Source organism: Nomascus leucogenys, chromosome 17 (assembly GCF_006542625.1).
Source record: "Nomascus leucogenys isolate Asia chromosome 17, Asia_NLE_v1, whole genome shotgun sequence".
In the NCBI taxonomy this organism is placed as follows: Eukaryota; Metazoa; Chordata; class Mammalia; order Primates; family Hylobatidae; genus Nomascus; species Nomascus leucogenys.
Window position 1 is genome coordinate 50,512,216 of NC_044397.1, and position 20,907 is coordinate 50,533,122.

The 20,907-nt window shown below is 46.1% G+C and overlaps 1 protein-coding gene across 3 annotated transcripts in view; it reads right to left on the reverse strand.

Moving 5' to 3' along the window:
• The window catches only part of EGFR (epidermal growth factor receptor), a 186,929-nt gene that overhangs the window by 24,552 nt on the left and 141,470 nt on the right, over positions 1 to 20,907 (reverse strand). The window contains exons 13-19 of one of the 3 annotated variants that reach the window (XM_030795770.1): positions 18,856 to 18,988; positions 16,661 to 16,751; positions 15,047 to 15,204; positions 10,177 to 10,212; positions 8,262 to 8,403; positions 7,341 to 7,463; positions 6,564 to 6,662 (exon numbers count right to left, since the gene is read on the reverse strand). In XM_030795770.1, coding sequence (XP_030651630.1) covers positions 6,564 to 6,662; positions 7,341 to 7,463; positions 8,262 to 8,403; positions 10,177 to 10,212; positions 15,047 to 15,204; positions 16,661 to 16,751; positions 18,856 to 18,988 — 782 coding nt within the window. Of the gene's footprint in view, positions 1 to 6,563; positions 6,663 to 7,340; positions 7,464 to 8,261; positions 8,404 to 10,176; positions 10,213 to 10,343; positions 11,078 to 12,732; positions 12,878 to 15,046; positions 15,205 to 16,660; positions 16,752 to 18,855; positions 18,989 to 20,907 lie in introns of those variants that run through there. The other 2 variants (XM_030795771.1, XM_030795772.1) reach the window with 2 other exon arrangements.

A 20,907-nucleotide genomic window follows, 5' to 3' on the forward strand; every position in this document is an offset into this window, starting at 1 on the left:
AAGCTGTGCCTGGGAAAGACCTAGCGCAGGGACGTTTATGCAGGGCTGTGAAGTGACAGATGCAGTGGGAGGGGGCCCCTCCTGGGTGCATCTGGGGATTCCCCATGACAGGCCCAGGCAACAGTGGCCATGAGGAGCACATTGGATAAAGGAGGAGCCGGAGTCACCTGATCTCTGAGTTTGGGAACTGATAGTGTCTTTGTTATGAAGACCTCCGCCTCAAGGTTAAGGATGCTGTGTTTTAAAATATCATGAGGGCCTGTAGGAATCTGTGTGGGGTCCGGAACACCCTGGGTAATGACTGACCCTGCACATCAGGGATGCTGGCTGTGGGTGCTGCAGAGGAGAGGCGATGGAGAAGGCATCCGGGGAGCACCGAGCCAGCAGGGAGAAAGGCCTCCCTTCTCCACAGGCCAGGCTTGGCCCTGACTGTGCTGTGGGAAATGGGTGGGCATTTGGGCTGGGGACCCTGCCCACAGCACCTCTGCAAAGAGTAGCTGGACAAGCTCTTTCAATGGACCAGTTCCAGGCTTTGAAATGGACAGAGCATTCAATCTACAGTGACTAAAGGCTGCCTGGCTGCCTGGGACCCATTTCTAAAGAGAAGTGGTCTCTCTGTGCTGTGCCCCCAGGCTCCCTATGGGAAATCCATGCTGCACTGAGTCAGGCATCTGCTGCCCTGCTAATTCCGGCTGGCTGCCAAGGCAGGGGCCTTCCTTTGACAGAGCCATAAATACAGACTTTATTTTAACTCTTCTGCTATTCTTGGGCTGAGGAAGCTAAATTTATTTGCAATCATGCACACAATGGGGGCCTCTTTTCTGTCTGACTGAGAATGAGGGAATCCCCAATTTCCACCCATAAATTCTCTTTCCTTTTAAAATACAAATGGTGGTGACCTTTTATTCAGATATGGAAAAGAACACACGGACTGCAGCAGAATGCATGCAGAGCTGCTTTTCACATCTCAGCAATGCCTGTGTTTTGAGTGTGGACTTGGGCAAGTTAGTTTCTCTGCTGAAGTGAACCCACATGGCCAGCCTCTGAGATAGGGTGCTGCTCCAGGGTGCCTGGGCAGGTCAGGAGCAACAGGCCAGCAGGAGGCAGGGTGGAGATAGGAGACAGGAGACAAAGGCAAGGTGGGGCGAGGGATACAGACAGTCAACCCTCAGTATCTGGGGAATTGGTTCCAGGACCTCCCTCAGATATCAAAATGCAAGGATGCTCAAGCCCCTGATATAAAATGGCACAGCAAGCCAGGCGTGGTGGCTCACGCTTGTAATCCCAGCACTTTGGGAGGCCGAGGCAGGTGGATCACAGGTCAGGAGATCAAGACCATGGTGAAACCCCGTCTCTACTAAAAATACAAAAAATTAGCCAGGCGTGGTGGCGGGCGCCTGTAGTCCCAGCTACTCGGAGAGGCTGAGGCAGGAGAATGGCGTGAACCCGGGAGGCGGAGCTTGCAGTGAGCCGAGATTGCGCCACTGCAGTCCAGCCTGGGCGACAGAGCGAGACTCCGTCTCAAAAAAAAAAAAAGAAAAATGGCACAGCATTTGTGTGTAACCTACAGACATCCTCCCATCTACTTACAGCATTTCCTGATTACCTATAGTACCTAATACAATGCAAATGCTATGTGAATAATTGTTATGCTGTATTGTTTAGGGAATAATGACAAGAAAAAAAGTCCGTATATGTTCAGTACCGATGCAATTTTTTTCCCCAACGTTTTTGATTGTGGTTGATTGAATTCATGGATATGAAACTGCAGACATGGAGGGCAAACTGTAAATATTTACTAAAATGCAAATATGCTCACGTACTTTCCTTGCCCTAAACCCCGCCCTGGCCTTCCCTGTTCTTGGGAAGCCCCGAGGCTGCCTGCCCTCCTGCCTCCAGGCTCTGGTCCTCCTCCCCACCTTCCCCCCAGGAGAGCTTCCTTCCGCCCTTACCCACGGGAAGACCTCTGTCCCCAGAACCCTTCCACCTCCTCCTTCCTTAGCAGACTCTTTCTCAGAGGAGCCTTCCTCAACTCTTCAATCTAAATGAAACTCTCCTGGTATCTTTCAGTTTTTCCTTCAGAAAGCAGCCTTGGCATTGCCTGGGAACCTTTTAGAGCCATACATTCTTGGGTCCCGCCCCAGGCCAAGAGGTGAAATGCAGGAGACAGGCCCAGCCTTCCCTATGAACAAACCCTTTGGATTCTGAAGCTTGATGAAGCTGAAGAGCCACTGCTTTGGGGCACTCATTATAATCTGTACTTAAATATTTGTGTGATTTAAAAAATGCCCTTCCCATCAAGCTTTTTGAGGAAAGAAAGGCTTGGTCGGCTCCTAGCACACGCCTAGGGTCTAGCTGGCGCTCTGCAGTGTCAGGTCGCCCAGCGCAAACTTGCTCTTATGTTGCCTCAAGCCTCCGCCCTGTATCTGTTGGCAAGTATGTGGCAAGTGCTCTGAGGGCCTGGACCTTTGTTTCTTTGACATTCCAGCAGGGACTAGGGCAGATCTAGGCACATACCTACTTCGAAACTGTCAGGGTTGAACTGTACTGAAGTCATGCAGGGTCAAAGACTCAAAGCAAGTCAAAGTCCAGGCCACTTTCATTCAAGACAAACAAACAAAAACTATAGCTTTAAATATTTCCTGCAGTGTTTAGGCTCTCTATTTTCAAGGAGATTGTGTGTTATTTTCCTTTTATATTCTGTTATATTCCTTTTATATTTATATTTCCTTTTATATTCATTTTATATAATGTCACAATTTTAAAGAAGAGAGGAGATGTTTAGTATCTGTGGACTCAGTAGATATTGAAAATATCCCTTTAACTCGGAGAAGTGCTTGTTTATAAAAAGTCAGAACTGGGCAGGGCCAGGAAGCGTATTTTGTCTGAGGTCACTGTAGTCAGAGGGTAAGCTGAGGCTGACGAGGTGAATGGCCCACCTGAGGCCATCCTGCGCAGGGTCAGGTCTGGGCCCACAGCCAGGTCTCCTGACCCTGGCTCCCTCCATGGCCCACTGCTCACCTCAATGGGTCGGAGGCGTCCCAGGTTCTCTGTGTGAAGGCAGCCTGTGGGGCCTGTTGGGTGCTCCAGTTAACAGACTTTAAATGTGAGAGACACACACACAGTACACGTAGAAATCTGTTTTGCGTTCCCTTTCCATTGCCTACCCTAAATTTAAACTGGAAAGCCTATGAAAAATTACTAGGCTATGGGATTGCCAGAAAGCACAAATCACATCTCTCCCCCCGAGTCTGGGAAGCTGTACAACCATAACACCAAAGAAACCCTCTGGCTCTTCCTATTTTCTCAAGATCTGCTTGAGATTTGAAAACATATTGTATTCATTTGAGAGGGAAGAAAAATCTGCAAACCAGAGCAGTTTGAGCAGCCCATCTGCTGCAGGGCCTCGTGGGGCTGACCTGGGGCTGGGAATGGGGAGCAGAGCGGGGGGCGTGGGTGTCGGCCACACAGAGCCTGGAGCCCCTCCAGGCCCCATCCTACTAAAATCTGATAGACCCACTGGGCCATCACTTCCTCCCCACCCAGCAGGCACAATGGGAACGCTGTTCAGTCGTGTGTCCCGTTCGGTGTACGCAGAAGCTAAAGCGAGCTTTGTTCTCGGCTGTTTGTCTTGGAAGTGGTAAATGTGCACCGTGACCTACAGCAAGCATGCTTGGTATTCCACAACAATCTCCGCGGAGCCCCAGCGCCCGCAGGCTGGCAGGCAGAGCGCACACTTGGAGCCCCCATGGCTCCTGGCCCAGTCCCACCGCAGGAGTGTCCCTGAGGCTTTGTGACCTTGAAAGCCTGTTATTTTGTCCTAACTGCTGACATGACTTTTGGTTCCTTCCTTCTGGCTTGTCTCCCTCATCTGTGAACGGCTCTACCGTGTGAATTGGGATTCTACTACCTCTTGAACTCCTTAAGGAGAGGTGTATGTTCAGCCTTATGAATGAAGGGCAGGTGTCCCCTGCATTTTAAGAACTTTACTCGTTCACGAAGCCACTGCTAGCAACATGGAACTGGGGCTGCAGTGTGTGTGCTGGCCGCGGGGCCTGGTGTCTGCAGGGGAACATGAGTATGGAGTCATTGCTGCCGTGTACGCGTGCATGCGAATCTTTCTAAAAGCACACGTGGCCCCATGAGCTGTCCTGCCACAGGATTAAGGTGCTATTTAACTCCCTGTTGAAATTGGCCTGGGCACTGCGGCTTTTGCTTTCTTTACCAGAAAGTGCCTCCTCCAGCTTCCCCCCTCCATCCCAGTGCGGTGCCCTGCCTGCCAGGATTGCTGGTGAGGCCTGGGCAGCCTGAGCTGCAGCACAAACCACAGGCTTCAGGGAACACTCCAGGCTTGTTGCCCTCTGACTGCAGCAGACATGACATCCACCATTGGAGAGGAGGGGAGACATGGCCGCAGTGAAGAAACATGGGGCAAGGAAATAAAATGATGGAGGGGGAAGAAGGGATGAGGAGACAGGACGAGCAGGAGGCTAAACTGAGCTTTCTTTTATTTATTTAATATATTTAGAGAGATATATCTCTCTAAATATATGATATATCATATGATTTTATATATGATATATTTATATATCTACATAACTATATAAAGAGTATATATCTAGAGAGCTATATTCAGATATATATAGGTATCTGTATTAATATCTATATCTAATTTTTTTCTGAGCAGGGTCTTGCTTTGTCACTCAGGCTGGAGTGCAGTGGTGAGATTTTGGCTCACTGCAGCCTAGATTTCCTGGGCTCAAGCCATCTTCCCATCTCCTGAGTAGCTGGGACTACAGGCATGAGACACCACACCCAGCTAATTTTTTATTTTTTGTAGAGACTGGGTCTCAGTATGTTGCCCAGGCTGGTCTCAAACTCCTAAGCTCAAGGGATCCTCCTGCCTCAGCCTCCCAAAGTGCTGGGATTACAGGCGAAAGCGACCACGCCAGGCCCATGGATGCTTCAGATGTTGGGTGCGCTTAACTTTTAAGCCTTGACCTTATCTATCTTCTATCCCATTTCCAACTCCGCAGAAGCATATTTCCTCCAATTAAAAGGTCCTGGGGGGCACTTTTCAGTGAACACTGCTTCCTTCCCAAAGCACAGCTATTGTCTTAGAATACATCCAAACCCTCCTCACGCTGCATTATAAATACCACTGAAATTCACATTTCAACATGATTTTGTATAATTTATTAGAATGTGTTGAATGAATAAAAAATGAATTAAGGAAGCAAATTGTGCACAAAGATTTTCCTACACAGCACAGCACAGGTGAGGGGCTAGAGATTGTAAGTGAAAGTCTTCACAGATTGCCCATCTTATGTTAATATACTTAACATTTTGTTACTCGGATTTGACTCAATTTGTAAACCATTAAAATGAAAGCTAATTTTTCTTGATAAGTATATCATCAATTTTACAGATTTTTTTATTGTACTATATCAATTCATCATCTTTCATTTAGAAGTATATCAACATGGGATTTCCCCTACTATAATAAGAGGAAGAAAAGCTGTCCAGAGAAAATTAAACTATAGATTTCCTCCAATTAAAAAACTGTGTCTGAAGACATTTTTATAAAGGCCCATGTTCTCTTCACTTGCTATGTATTCTGTGGGTTAGACATGAGGCGGGCGATATTATTCTCTGGCTTTTGTCCTTCTTGGCTGTAAGATCAACTAAATTCTCTAGAGTGTTGAGGTACTAAGGACAGCCATTTTTCCTTTTCCTTGATTCTGCTTCCCTAGTCCACTGCCTGAGCCCCTCGACCTCCTCTTTCACTTGCTCTGTGTTGGGACAAGAGCAAAGGTTTCCACCAACTCACAGCAAGCCCAGGCCAGTGTAGAAGAGGCTCTGTCAGACTCCAGCCAGTGTCTTCCCACCACTGGCTGGGGAAGGCCCAGAGAAGGTGGAGAAAGTTCAATAGAATTGGTAGTAAGAAGATAACAATAATCTTGTGGAATTTTCCAAGAACTTATTCCACAAAGTAACAATCAACAGACACTGGAGAAAAATGTGAATTATTTTGAGAGAAAGTACAGAAGGTGGGCAACAGTTTATAGACTGCACGTCATCATATTCTAGGCACCTTTAAAAAAAGCCATTTCAAAGATGAGATAACTTGGTGGAGTGAATTGAATGCAAGTTTCAGAGTCAGAAATAACAAGGGGATTAAACCCTATCCCAGCCATATAAGGGTCGGCCAATGTCTTTATGCCTCCATTTCTTCATCCAAAAAAATACCGAAAACAATACCCATGCTCCAGGCTCACCAAGAGCACTCACTCATCATGCGTGTCAAGAAACTAGTGCTGGGTAGATGCCAGTGATTGCCTGTTTCTAGCCTTTTGGGGTGGATACCAGCATGGGAGAGGCCAGTGCTGTCTCTAAGGGGAGGGAGTTATACCCACTAGAGCTAGAAAGGGAAAGACATGGAAAGTGAACATTTAGGATGTGGAGATGAGCACAGTCTAGAGCAGAGCAGCTGCCAGACATGAGAAAAGGTGGGCCCTGAGGTTCAGAGCCATGGACCCCCACACAGCAAAGCAGAAACTCACATCGAGGATTTCCTTGTTGGCTTTCGGAGACGTTGCTTCTCTTAATTCCTTGATAGCAACGGGAATTTTAACTTTCTCACCTTCTGGGATCCAGAGTCCCTATGACAGAGAGAGAGGGAAGACGTTAACTGCCAATTGTGAGACAGTGCCACATGCTGCCCAGTGAGCTGGGTGGATTTTACCAGCGATGCACCCCAAAGGTGAGGGACACTGGGGCTGTGGAGCGGCACCCAAGGCGGATATTGCTGAGGGCTATGATGCCCCCACGGCCCTGCGGCTGTCAGGCTCCACGAGTCACACTGATTATTTAGATAAAAGAATCTCAAGCTTGTAAAGCCTGTTATAAAGTCCATGTGGATCATTTCATCCAGAATTTAACGATGCTGCATCTAAGCCTAACTGAAATCAGATTTCATGCAAAGAGGATCTAGAAGAAGCAAAAGAAGATGAGCCCATTTCAGCTGGGCTGCATTCTGATGCCGTGCGCTGAGAGGCAGCCCTCCTCCCGCCCTGTGCTGCGCCCCATGGCAAGGTAAATGGCGTCTTTCATAAAAATGCCTTTGGTCTATGAATTGGTCTCACAGGACCACTGATCACTGTGGTTATAAAAGATTTCCTCTCAATAACTTGGGAAAAACACTGGAGTTTCCCAAACACTCAGTGAAACAAAGAGTAAAGTAGATGATGGAAATATACAGCTTTTGAGGACTCTGGGCTCCCCACCAGACTGTGAGGGGCCTTGAGGCCCAGCCCAGAGGCCTGTCCCAGGGACCTTACCTTATACACAGTGCCGAACGCGCCGGAGCCCAGCACTTTGATCTTTTTGAATTCAGTTTCCTTCAAGATCCTCAAGAGAGCTTGGTTGGGAGCTTCTCCACTGGGCGTAAGAGGCTCCACAAGCTGCGGGGGACAAGAACACAGAGAAAAGGGTCCCCTCAGTGCTCACCACGCTGGAAAGCAGTGCCAGACGTGGCCCAGCAGGGGGACCAGCAGCCATGGCATGTGCTTGGGTGCCAGGACACGGCACTTGCCAGCTCATTTGGAAGGACAAATGTACACCTTCTCTACAGAGCTTGACAGAAGTTGGTAGAAACACAGGCTCTGATACAGGTGTTCTTTAAGTGAACAGCTACCTTTCAACAAACACAGTTTCTATTTCTGTTTCCACGCCTAGTAGCTGGATTGAAAAATTCCGGTAGGGAAGTTGTGTATGGCAGTCGTTTTGGTTGGGGCACATCACATGCGCTTATGCTTATGAGCCGCTGGGTTGCTCTTTCCAGAGAACATGGCTTCCAGCACAGGACTGGGCTGTGGCAAAGTCCATCATGGACAAAGCCACTGTGTGGACAATGGTGTTCCCCAAAGCAGGAATCTCTTGCCTTCGTCACAGTGCTGGCATGGGATCAACAGCCAGGCTTCCTGGCCTCCCTCCTACGCACACACAGGCACCAGGTCCTAAGCAGATGCCACACAGGTTTGTGGGCATTGAAGGGTGCAGCCTAGAAACATTGTCATTTCCTCGGATGGATATACTAACATGTCACTAACTGGGTATAACTGCACATTCAGAGATTCTTTCTGCATCATAATGCAATTATGTATCTAACATACACAACTGCTAATGGCCCGTTCTTGGGCCTGGCCCTTGTTCCCGTTGGGGTGCAAGGGCTCCTGAGTGCACCCAGGCCTGGCACTCACCTCCCTCTCCTGCAGCAGCCTCCGCAGTGTGCGCTTCCGAACGATGTGGCGCCTTCGCATGAAGAGGCCGATCCCCAGGGCCACCACCAGCAGCAAGAGGAGGGCCCCCACCATCCCAGTGGCAATGGACGGAATCTTAGGCCTGGAATGAGGTGGAGGAACAAGGAAAGGTGAGGTTGCTGACAGATTCCATGGCCTTGGCACTCAACACACCCCTGCATGTTTCGGTGCACTGACATCTTGTAGAATGATCTCGGAAAGTGAGATACTGTGTAGCTTCTAAAAGGAGAAAAAACAGGCTTCTAGGGCAACGTTTCCAACTTTCTCAAGCTCTCTCCAGTCCCCTACCAGGTCCACTTTTCCTCATTTTTTAAAATTGAGGCTTTATCTGGACCTCTCCATATGATGAGTATTTTTCAATTTGTTGATTAACAAAATATAATTCAAAAAATAACTTAAGACTTCAATAATGCTTTTTCATGGATTGGTATTTTGTTCATTCCAAGAGTATTTCCATGCAGTTGAAATGCCGTAGTCCATACACATAGACCAGGCACTGCCTCTGGCCAGGGTGGGTGAAGGGACTTTTTGGCAATGCTGAGACTCCTCTGGGTCCTTGGCTTTCAAGATGAGCACATGGATTGTGTGAAATACTCTCTGAACGAGCTTGAAGGGGGTTATAAAGGGATAGGATTCAGACATAGAAAGCATCATTGTGATGAGTGATGTCACCATGCAGCCTCAGACTGTAGGGTGCATTTAATCCTCCCTCCCACAGAGGTCATGTCTAGTTCCAGAGAGAGGAAACCAGAAGCTATGTGTGCCAGCTCACTAGAACACCGGAAGATATAAAGAATCATTTGCTATGGAGCGCATGTCCGTAGGGCGCCACAGGAGTAAGGGTGGGTGAACAGGAGGAGAAGAAAAAGATGGAAAAGAGCAGATGTAAGAAGGCATGGCCGTGGCTGGTTTCCAGGTGGAGACATGGTGGAAAGCCCCGTGACCAAGATCCCTGAGATTGCAGCGTGGAGTGGGGAAGTTCTGCTGGGTGTCCTAGCAGCTCACTGAAGAGACGGGAGTGGAAGGGGACCCAGTCTCTGCGAAGTTGCCTTCTTCCTCGATCATGTGACACTGGTGGCAGGAGAGAGAGCTATGGCTGTCAACTCAGGGGCGGAGGAGCATGACAAAATGAAGGAAGGGCAGTGGTGGGGAAGGGACTCTGTAGGTGTTACCAGAGATGGCAGAGGGGCCTGGAAGTTTGGCTCGTGTTTGGAAACATCCAAAACGGCAAACAGGTGCTCAGTGTATAATTCCCTGATTCCTGGCTAGACACCGTCGAGGGTAACACCACTCTTTCCTGGTGAGTTTGAACAAGATTTTTCAACTTTGCTTTTCTCAGGGCTTCCCTCTGGCAAACTGGCCAAAGCTGATGTTGAAGGAAGCCCTTTTGCCTTTGTGGGGCAGTGTGTCTGGGAAAGAAAGCGAGGAGAAACACTCCCCTATGCTGGAGGGTGTCATCGAACAGAAAGGCCACTCACATACAGGCTTGTGATGGGACCAATGGGGTAAGTGGGCAGAAAAGAAGGGGAGCTAGAGGCAGAGAAGAACCCAGCAAAACCAGTGGAACCAAGGAATTCAGAGGCAGGCCATGCATCGATCAATGGCGGAGCAGGGAGCAGCCCCAGCACTGCGTGTCCAACCTTCCCTCCACTGAGGACAAAGTTGGCACATGGAGCCATGTGGAACCAGCTGGGCAGTCTCTGCAGAAACCCTGGCTGGGGGTAGCCTGGCCCAGAGCTATAGAAACTTGATCAGGACAGAGGACACTCAGAAACGCAGGAAAGCATCATCTTCACCCACAGCACCATGGTCATTCTGGACAAGGTCCATTTGACACAGAGCTGTGAACACTTACCCATTCGCACAGCCTTCAAGACCTGGCCCAGCGCATCTGTAGGAAGTGAAAGAGAGATATACATTTTTCTCATTCTACTTCTTTGACATATTTCTTGGAGATTTTTAGTTAAATCATAAGGCAATATATGCTAAACTACTCTTAAATAATTAAAATCACAATGTGTTTGAATGTTGGATTGGTGGTTATTTATTATGCATTTATTCATTTGTTCATTCACTCAGCAAATATTTTTGAGTTTTTACTCTGTGACAGGCGTTGTTCTAGCATTGAACAAAGCAGCCAGTTTGTTATTGAAATGTTTTCACATCTGGCTTTTGACACAGATAATTGTCCCACCGCTGGCTCTAGAATTTCAAATAGAGGGGCAGAAGGAACCAAGGCTAGAAGCATGGACTGGGGCCACGCTAATTACGGAGAAGGCTGGCAGCATGGAGTCCTTGCAGGTTTCTGGCAAATTCTGTGCTTTGAACAATCATCTGGCAGCGAGGAGGAAGAGGTCAGTCCTGGGGGTGATGGTTAGGCTACTAGTTGGGGTGAGAGGCATTGGCAAAGGGAGTGGAAGGAAGGAAATGGGTAGGATACTCTTGAGAACCTGGTGGCCCACGTGCAGGGGTGGCAGAAAGGAAAAGTGGGGGGAACAGACGAGTGAAGGCATGAGGCTCAGTGGCAGGAGGAGGCCGTGAGGATCACAGATGCAGAAGGCCAGGCATGGAAGTGGCTGCATCCACCCCGACCCAGCTGAAACTCTAACGGCAGAAGAGATGGGATCCAACCTAAGCATGACTCCTGAGCAGCTGGGCTCACGCTCTGGTGGGACACGCTGCCATCATTACTTTGATTACAGGATGATAGTTTAAAAAGGCAGAATAACGTGGCTTTGAGACTCTCATTTCCTGGCCTGGGGAAAGATGGACAAGTACATTTCAATATGTGAGAGGCCTGGGGAGCCCTGGTTTAACACTATAATCTGATCCTAACAGTTTCTATCTCTGCTCTTCAGGTCTCTGTTCTCTACACTGCTCTTCTTAATTTGGGGGTCTGGGTGCTCCCTCTTTTCCATGGCGTCATGTAGTGCAGTCTTACCCCTGTGGTGCCTTTGAGCTTAGTTCATAAACCAAACACACAGGCTTCGTAGAGGTGGAATATACAGGAGGCCTCGTTACTGCCCACCCCACTACCTCCTACAGACACCAAACAGCCTGAGACAGAAAGCAGTCACTCAGGAACGGACCTAACAGCAGTCTCTCCCTGTCTGCTGAATGCATTACAATGGGAACACCCTGCAGAGGGAGGGCAGATTGAAACTGCAAATTTTCTACAAGATGCAGAATCTTATGCAGCCTCTGAAAATGCTTTTGGGCAACCATAGGGATTGCTAACAAGAAGCTGTGACAAACAAACTTATAGGGAGAGGTAGACCAGTTGACCCTTGAAGAGAAGCTGGACAAGGACAGCGGCAGGACGGGGCTGCAGGAGAGAAGGATTTGAGAGCGTCAGAAGGCAAGGGGCTCCTGCTGACACTGATGAGGCCCTCGGTAACTCTGCAGAAATGACTATTGGGTATGGAGTCAAGCAGGCTATAGCATGTTATTTAATTCTGTCAGAAAAGTTATTCTCTGTCCCCCACTTGATTCTTTTTTTTTTGGTAAGGAATTTATACATATTTGCAATTATAGCAGTAACTAAACTTTGTTACATATAATTAAAATAGGCAAACTTTCATATTATTTGGTTTATTAGGATAAAGATTTCAAAGCAACTTTCTCCTCACCATGTACTACGAAAACACAGTTCCATTTAAAAATAGATATTCTCGCTGGGTGCAGTGGCTCACGCCTGTAATCTCAGCACTTTGGGAGGCCAAGGTATGTGGATCACCTGTCAGGAGATCAAGACAAGCCTGGCCAACATGGTGAAACCTTGTCTCTACTAAAAATACAAAAATTAGCCAGCCATGGTGGCAGGCGTCTGTAATCCCAGCTACTCGGGAGGCTGAGGCAGGAGAATTACTTGAACCTGTGAGGTGGAGATTGCAGTGAGCTGAGATCACGGTACTGCACTCCAGCCAGGGTGACACAGTGAGACTCCATCTCGAAAAAAAAAAAAAAAAAAAGAAATAGCTATTCCTCCAGGGTCCCTCCCCCTCCTCTGGGTGGCTGTGCCTGCCCGGTTGGAAGGTGGGGCTTTTGGAATCAGCAGCTGCTTATGCTGTAGTCTGGGCTCTGATGCTGCTGTTCACAAGTTGTTAAAGAAACCCCTGTAAGTGTTTCTTTAACAATAGAAATGGAGAAGGCAATACATCCCATCTGAGAAATGAGAGAGGCAATATATTCAGGAATGTTGTGCACATCCTAAATACTCAGTGAAAGAAATTTAAAAAATTTTCCCTTACTCTCATCAACATTTCTCCATATTTAAAAAATTAAATCCATTTCTATCGTGCAATTCCTATATAATTAACGGCTTTGGGAGAAGACACAGGTGGCAATAACAAGATTATATCAAACTATATACTCTTCTAAAAAGGCTCAGAATCAGGAATGTAATCACACATACTAAAGAAAATATTTATAAAATTCCATATGCCAAATAAATAGCATTAGGACTTTATTTGAAGCAAAGGGAGAAATTGAAATTGTAGAAAAGAAATGCAGTTTTAGTGGGAGACTAAAGTCAGACAGTGAAGATTTATTAGGACCTGGGAAAAAATAGAAAGACATTAGAAAAATGACCACTAACATTTTTAATTTAAATGTTGACTAAATCCCCTCTTTCTATATTTGGCAAACTGTTTCTTATACAAAGTAAGTATATTGAAAATGCCAACACCCAATCACTTTCTGGACCTCCCCTAAGCCCAGCGACATATGCTCACTGACACAGAGATACTGACGCAGAGATACTGACGCACATCTATTCCAGAAGAGAGAAAAGGGGGGAAGATAAAACATTTATTCTATACAGATAATATAATTCTGTTTCAGAGGCTTAGCTCCAAAATTGCTTATAGAAATAGATTACGTGAAAAACTAGCAAAGCATCTTTTATACCATGCTTCATCGAGCTCACAAAGCGGCCAACAGAACTGGCATGTTGGTATACCCAAAGGCGAAAACATGAAAAATCATTGCTCCCAGGGAAATATTTGCTAAAATTCAAAGTCAATTCCAGATTTAAAAAAACAGTTAAAAACTAGTTAAAACAGTTAAAAACTAGGTATAGGTGAGTACTTCCTTAACTAGGTAATTAGTATCTCAGACTAATAGCAAATGTTTTTCACGCTGAGACATTAGAGCTATTCCCATCACCTTTAGATGCCAAGCTCTGATGTCCACTGTCATTATGTCTGATATTACTCTGGAAACTTGGCCCTTATAACATGATCTGATACTTTTGGAAAAGGTATTAAGATATCACTGTTGGAGATTATGTGAGTGTTTTCCTAGAAAGTTCACAAATCATCATCATGTCTCAATCACCGTCACTGCCACTATTGTTATTCCCACGTCCTCATCACCATCACCACCATCAATACCGCCAACATTGTGACTCCCACCTCCTCACCACCATCAATACCATCATCACCACCACCATTTTGACTCCCACAGCCTCACCACCACCCCACCATTGTGACTCCCACCTCCTCACCACCATCAACACCACCATTGTGACTCCCACCTCCTCACCACCATCAACACCATCATTGTGACTCCCACCTCCTCATCACCATCCCACCATCAATGATGCTATCATTGACTCAGCATTCACCATTTTCCAGGTACCATTTTAAGTATATGACATATCTTAACTCATGGTCATAAAAATCTTGTGAGCTATGCAGCATTATTACCCCAATTTACAGAAAAGAAAGTGAGGCACAGAGAAGGTAAGACCCTTGCCCGAGGCCACACAGCTCATACAGATGGATTCAGAGAAAGAATGAGTAACAGTTCCAAACAAGGCTGAGGATTTTGAGAAACAGAAGTAAGTGTGAACTACTATATGACAGCTCAACTTCTCTTTCTGATAGTTGAGTGGGATCCAGTTTGATTGACAGCTTTATTATTCCAGTAAATAAGATACACACAATCAGAGTGCTTCTGCTAATTCCAGTCAAAGTAGTTTGTTTTTGTTTTTGTTTTTTGCGACAGAGTTTCGCTCTTGGTGCTCAGGCTGGAGTGCAGTGGCGAGATCTTGGCTCACTGCAACCTCTGCCTCCTGGGTTCAAGCGATTCTCCTGCCTCAGCCTCCTGAGTAGCTGTGACTATACGTGTATTTTTAGTACAGATGGGGTTTCACCGTGTTGGCCAGGCTGGTCTCGAGCTCCTGACCTCAAGTGATCTGCCTGCCTTGGCCTCCCAAACTGCTGGGATTACAGGCATGAGCCACTGCGTCTGGCCCAAAGTAGTTTTAATTTAAGTAGCAACAGCTTAACAATCAACTAGCTTTAAAAAAGTGTCTTTAAGCAACATTCCAGGCAATGTTACCTTTTATTCATTGCAAAACAGTTAATCCCCATGCTAACCTTAGAAATCTGGAGAGAAACGCAAAAGCCCCTGGAGACAGGCCGAGGTGGCAGCTGCCAGGACCTGTGCTCTTTTGTCCCCCTACCCTCCTGTTGTGATGTGCAGCATTGCACGACACAGGCCCGGCCGGAGACACGGTGCATGGCAGAGAGTCATTCCCACTGCACTGAGGCCTGCTCACAAGCAAGTTGCTACTGGCAAGGCTGTGGGGGCCAAAACACCTTAAGTAATTGACTCCAATACAAACCTCAGCAATTTGTTGCCTGAAAACTTGGGAGACATTTTTGATCTCTGAATTTGCAAGAGAGGAAATGTTCTGTTCTCCTTCACTTTCCACTCACCCGTAGGTGCAGTTTGGATGGCACAGGTGGCACACGTGGCTGGCGTCTGCATACTTCCAGACCAGGGTGTTGTTTTCTCCCATGACTCCTGCCGGGCAGGTCTTGACGCAGTGGGGGCCGTCAATGTAGTGGGCACACTGGATACAGTTGTCTGGTCCCTGCACGGAGGTGGAGAAAAATGTTCATGCATGTCTCTTTCTTTTCTCTTTCAAAATGGAAGTAACTTTTTACTTAAAATATTTAGTGTGTGTGAGTGGGGAAAGCCAAATGATAGAAAAATTCTTAAAGGAGAAAACCAGTTCTTCTGTGATTGCACCTGCTTGATATGGTCACTGTCAGTTGCTTAGAAGTTCTCCCTGTTTTTGAACGCATATAATATACACCAGCATGGAAGAAATGATATTCTCTACATTATTGCATTCTGCTTAACCACTGTGGGCATCTTTCCTTGGCAAAACCATCTTGATTGGCCCAAATGTGTATTTATGGTCAGATAGTCTTTCTTGCATATTATATTTGAAGTTAAAGGGAAGCTCAGAGGGAGGCAAATTTAAGAAAACCCACATGGGTGTTTCTCCAGTGACAGGAAGGTGGCAAGTCTCTGTGCAGTGGTTGGCATATCAAGGACTGAGTCATACGCTACCTTCTGTTGGCAAAACTTGGAATAACCTTGCAAAACTCAAATAAAAGCATTGGGACTCAAATAAAAGCACTGCTCAGGTTGTGTGCCCCACACTTCAGAAGTAGCAGAAATAAAACCAACAGGGAAAGGCTTTCCCCTTGGCCAAGTTCTCTAATGTTGGTTTTGTCTACCCAAAGGCTGCGTGTGCCCAGAGCTAGCACAATTAGATGACCATGTCAATATCGCCAATTATTTTAACGACAGAAATTTAACCCAACACCATGTAAACCTATAAACCAAGGCTTTACTTTGTAACCAGCCACGCTGGCAGCCTATCCCTCAAAACACGGTCCTGTCATCTTCTGCCCAATTTAGAGAATGTCTAAAAAATGTTTTCAGTTAGTAGATTTAGAACTGGCTGTTGAAGCTCACATAAAAACAGAGCTCCCTAAATAATAACATTGAGAATTAACAACATCAGGACATTTGGTGTGAGAGGGGCCCGAATTCTCACTCACATTCTTTACAAGATTATTGTAAAGAATATTTTATCTATATGTTATTGAACATATAGATACAAAACTATGCAGTTTAAAAAGTTTTGCTAGGAATTTCTTTAAAAATTCTTCAATTAATTATAAACTAATGTTAAGAATTTGAAGATGTTTGATGAAAGTGATAAAGCAATGCTGACTAGGTCAGGGATGGGGGACACCAGGTGAAAACAGCTGCCGTTAAATGTGAGGATTTAATAAGCTTAGATAAGGTTGGGGGTGTCAGCAGAAAGAGTGAATGTTCATCGCAGGCTAATGTATGTGCTGATGTCACTGACACCCTGCCTGGACAGCGCTGTCAGAGCCCACTGTCTCCTCTGAGAAGTGGCTCTGATGGCCGTCCTGCCCACACAGGATGCCCTGGGCTATCGTCACGGTTCGGCTTCTGTGAAGGCCCTTACCATGAAGTGGACGTGGAGAGCAGCAAGGGGCTCTTACCTGTCCCGTGCAGGTGATGTTCATGACCTGGGGCAGGCATTCTGGGTGGCACTGTATGCACTCAGAGTTCTCCACAAACTCCCTTGGCTCGCTGAGAGGAGGAAGAGGAAACCTGTCAGCCCCGCCTCTGAGACATTGTTGCAGGAACGCAAATCACCTCTCCAAAATTCCAAATAACTTGAGGTAATGGTCAAGGAGTTGGGACTCCAGGACTATATAGTAATATAATCAGCTGCTTTTGTTAACTGAATCCTGGGTCATCTTCTCTCTGAGTAAACACATGAGCTTCATTCATAATCAAGACATCTTTTCTGCTTTTTCTACAGCATAGTTTTTGCATATTGGGTAAGCAAGCCAAATGATAAAAGAAAAGATAGTTCTGGGGAGGTGTTCCCTGCCTCTAATACCAGATTCATGGTTATCAAAACTAAGCTGGAAAAATGATAATTTTAGGTTAAGTGATAGAAACAGGAAGCAGGGAGAATGAACTTGCTCAATGGTTATTACTAAAAATGGTGAGTGTGGAACACAGGTGTGAAAAACTTAGCTTATAATATTTTGACATCCCTCAGGATGTACAGATCAATTTTAAGCAAGAAGCTGATGTTTGATCGAAAAGACAGAGCAGATGTGCGGCTGTTTGTCAGTAAGACTGGACTCTGCCTGGTAGTCAAGCATAGTTCTACCCTCCAGCAGCAAACAAGGAGTGTTTATTCTCAAAAGTGTGTGCCTTGGCCAGGCGCAGTAGCTTATGCCTATAATCCCAACACTTTGGGAGGCTGAGGCGGGCAGATCACTTGAGGTCAGGAGTTCGAGACCAGCCTGGCCAACATGGTGAAACCCTGTCTCTACTAAAACTACAAAAAATGAGCTGGACGTGGTGGTGCACACCTGTAATTCCAGCTACTTGGGAGGCTGAGGCAGGAGAATCGCCTGAACCCAGGGGACAGAGGTTGCAGTGAGTTGAGATCACATCATTGCACTCCAGCCTGGGTGATGGCACGAGACTCTGTCTCAAAAAACAACAAAAAAGTGTGTGCCTTTCGTCCTCCCCTTTGGTCAATGGCACCAACTAAACAAAATATGATACAGGGTTGTGTCTTCTGTGCTTCTTCTCCGGGTCACTGCCCTTGCTGAAGGGGGCTGGGCTTGCAGAGGGAGCAGGTGCTGCTGGACACCAGGTTTCTCTACACTAATGGAAGGACATGGGGCTCCCCACGTGTGTATTTTCATCACCTTGCCTCTTAAGAAACACTTGAAAACTGAAAACATGAGACCACTGTCCATTTGTAGCTGTAAGGATTGCATCAATATTCCTTACCTGAAGTTGAAGCAGCACTATTAATTAGGTGATTTGTTCTGAGCCTATCAGCTAAAGGATTCCTATAGAATTGAACTTGGTCCTCTTATCCTGCTCCTAAATATTTCTGGATCCAAACTGTAGTCCATGCCCAGAGAGTAAAACAGGAAGATTTCCTACAGCCATCTGTAATTCCTATGGTGCTCACCAAATTTCCCTTTTTCTTTACATCTTCTAAAACATGGCCTTGGCCTCTATCCTTCAGTTTTACTTTCCTATTTATGTTTTGTCCTCATTTGTCGTTCAAAGCCTTACGTCAATATCAAGAGCCTCAGAGCATTCACAAGCTGCACTTTTTATTGACTGCAACTACACTCAACAAGCATCATTATGAATTATTTCTTTGTCCGTGGGTATATTTAAAGTTCCTGGTACTGTTTGATGTTCAACGCATGCTGGGGGCACATAAAACAGATATTAACTTGGCAATATAATTTGTGTTAATTTATTTTCACACACCAGGAATCGGGCACTACAAAGAGAAGCCCAAATGGCCACGGTGTTGGCTAGATGAACCATTGATGACTGTCTCATTTGTCTTAGGAACTTTTTGTAGCTTAGAAAAATTTAAGATACTTCTAGGAAAAGAGATTCTATAAATTATTTGATTAAATTAGGTAATAATACTTGCTTATTTCCTACTGTGCTTAAATTTGCCAAAAATAAAGCAATCAAACAACTTCCCGTCTCCCCACAGAAAACCCCAAAACCTGCAAAAGCTAAGGGCAAAGAATAAAAGGAAAAGAAAATCAAACAGAATGCCTGTAAAGCTATAACAACAACCTGGAGCCTTATTTTTGATCAAAGCAAGAGGATTAAAGAAATAACCTCCTACCCCTCCAGAATGTTGCACTTGTCCACGCATTCCCTGCCTCGGCTGACATTCCGGCAGGAGACGCAGTCCCTGGGCTCTGGGCCCCAGCAGCCCTCAGGGGAGCACAAGGCATGGCAGACCTGGCCTGTGGCCTCTGCGGAGACAGAGTGGGTCACAGCAGTCAGTGATGGAGCAGGGACCTGAGGGGCCGGAGGAGACGGCACCTTCCCGGGAGGGGCCCTGTGTTCTGTGACCTTGGGTGACACAGACATGCTGGGTACCCCTGAAGGAGGAGGACACAGACTGGGCTTCCCAGAGGCCGACCGTGACTGGAAGGACAAAGCAGTTGTGCTGGCTGCTGGGAAGACTGAAATGTGCCTGACAGTGGAGGACAGGTCTTCCTCCTGGTGGGAGCCAGGCGCGCTGGCACCCGAGAGGGGGTGCCGTGAGTCCTCCCCTTTGGCAATGGCATCAATTAAACCAGATGGGACTCCTTGTTTTCTGTGCTCCCACGGCCACTGCCCCTGCTGAAGGGGCCCGGCGTGTAGAGGGGCAGGTGCTGTTGGGCACAGGGTGTGTTTTGATGGTGCCCAGGGCAGCCTGGAGCAGAGCTGGTGGTGTTCTGATGACAAATCCTATAGCCGATAGGAGCCATTGGGCCATTGGCTGTGTGCTGTGTGCTAGGCACCATGGAAGGGTTTTACACACAGAATTTCACTGAATTCTTTCAAAGCACTACGGCGTAGGAATCATTCATATCTCCATTTTATGGATGAGGAAGCCAAAGCCTGAACAGATTAAGGGAATTGACAGGGGCCTCAAAGCTAGGAAGGCCAGACCAGCACTTGACTCAAAGCTGACGCTGCCCGTGGCCAAGGCCCAGCACAGGCCAGGCTCTCACCAGCTTCAAAAGCTGAGGCCCTAGAGTCAGAACAGGAAATGTTGATGTAAAGTGCTCATTCCATTCCTCTGTGTGTGTGTATGTGTGTAGCTGTAATCTTTACAGGCTGAAATGAGCAGAGAGTGACCTACAGCTAAAAGGTAATATAACTAATACTAAATTTAGTTACTTAAATTACAAATAATTGGTAGCCTAAACCTCAGGGTAAATTTATCCTATTGAATGGTAATGATCTGGAAAAAGTTTTAATGGAATTCACATGGTAATTTCACAATTAGGAATCTTAAGATTTTTTTTTTTTTTAAATTATTATACTTTAGGTTTTAGGGTACATGTGCACAATGTGCAGGTTTGTTACATATGTATCCATGTGCCATGTTGATTTCCTGCACCCATTAACTCGTCATTTAGCATTAGGTATATCTCCTAATGCTGTCCCTACCCCCTCCCCCAACTCCACAACAGTCCCCGGAGTGTGATGTTCCCCTTCCTGTGTCCATGAGTTCTCATTGTTCAATTCCCACCTATGAGTGAGAACATGCGGTGTTTGGTTTTTTGTCCTTGCGATAGTTTACTGAGAATGATGTTTTCCAGTTTCATCCATGTCCCTACAAAGGACATGAACTCATCATTTTTTATGGCTGCATAGTATTCCATGGTGTATATGTGCCACATTTTCTTAATCCAGTCTATCGTTGTTGGACATTTGGGTTGGTTCCAACTCTTTGCTATTGTGAATAGTGCCGCAATAAACATACGTGTGCATGTGTCTTTATAGCAGCATGATTTATAGTCCTTTGGGTATATACCCAGTAATGGGATGGCTGGGTCAAATGGCATTTCTAGTTCTAGATCCCTGAGGAATCGCCACACTGACTTCCAAAATGGTTGAACTAGTTTACAGTCCCACCAACAGTGTAAAAGTGTTCCTATTTCTCCACATCCTCTCCAGCACCTGTTGTTTCCTGTTTTTTTAATGATGGCCATTCTAACTGGTGTGAGATGGTATCTCACTGTGGTTTTGATTTGCATTTCTCTGATGGCCAGTGATGATGAAGGAATCTTAAGATTTTAATTTGCTTCTTAAGGAACTGAAAAAAGTAATTTAAATGGGAATAGCCCTTCAATATTCTAAATAAAAATAAAGGATCCATTAGAACCAACTCCATAAA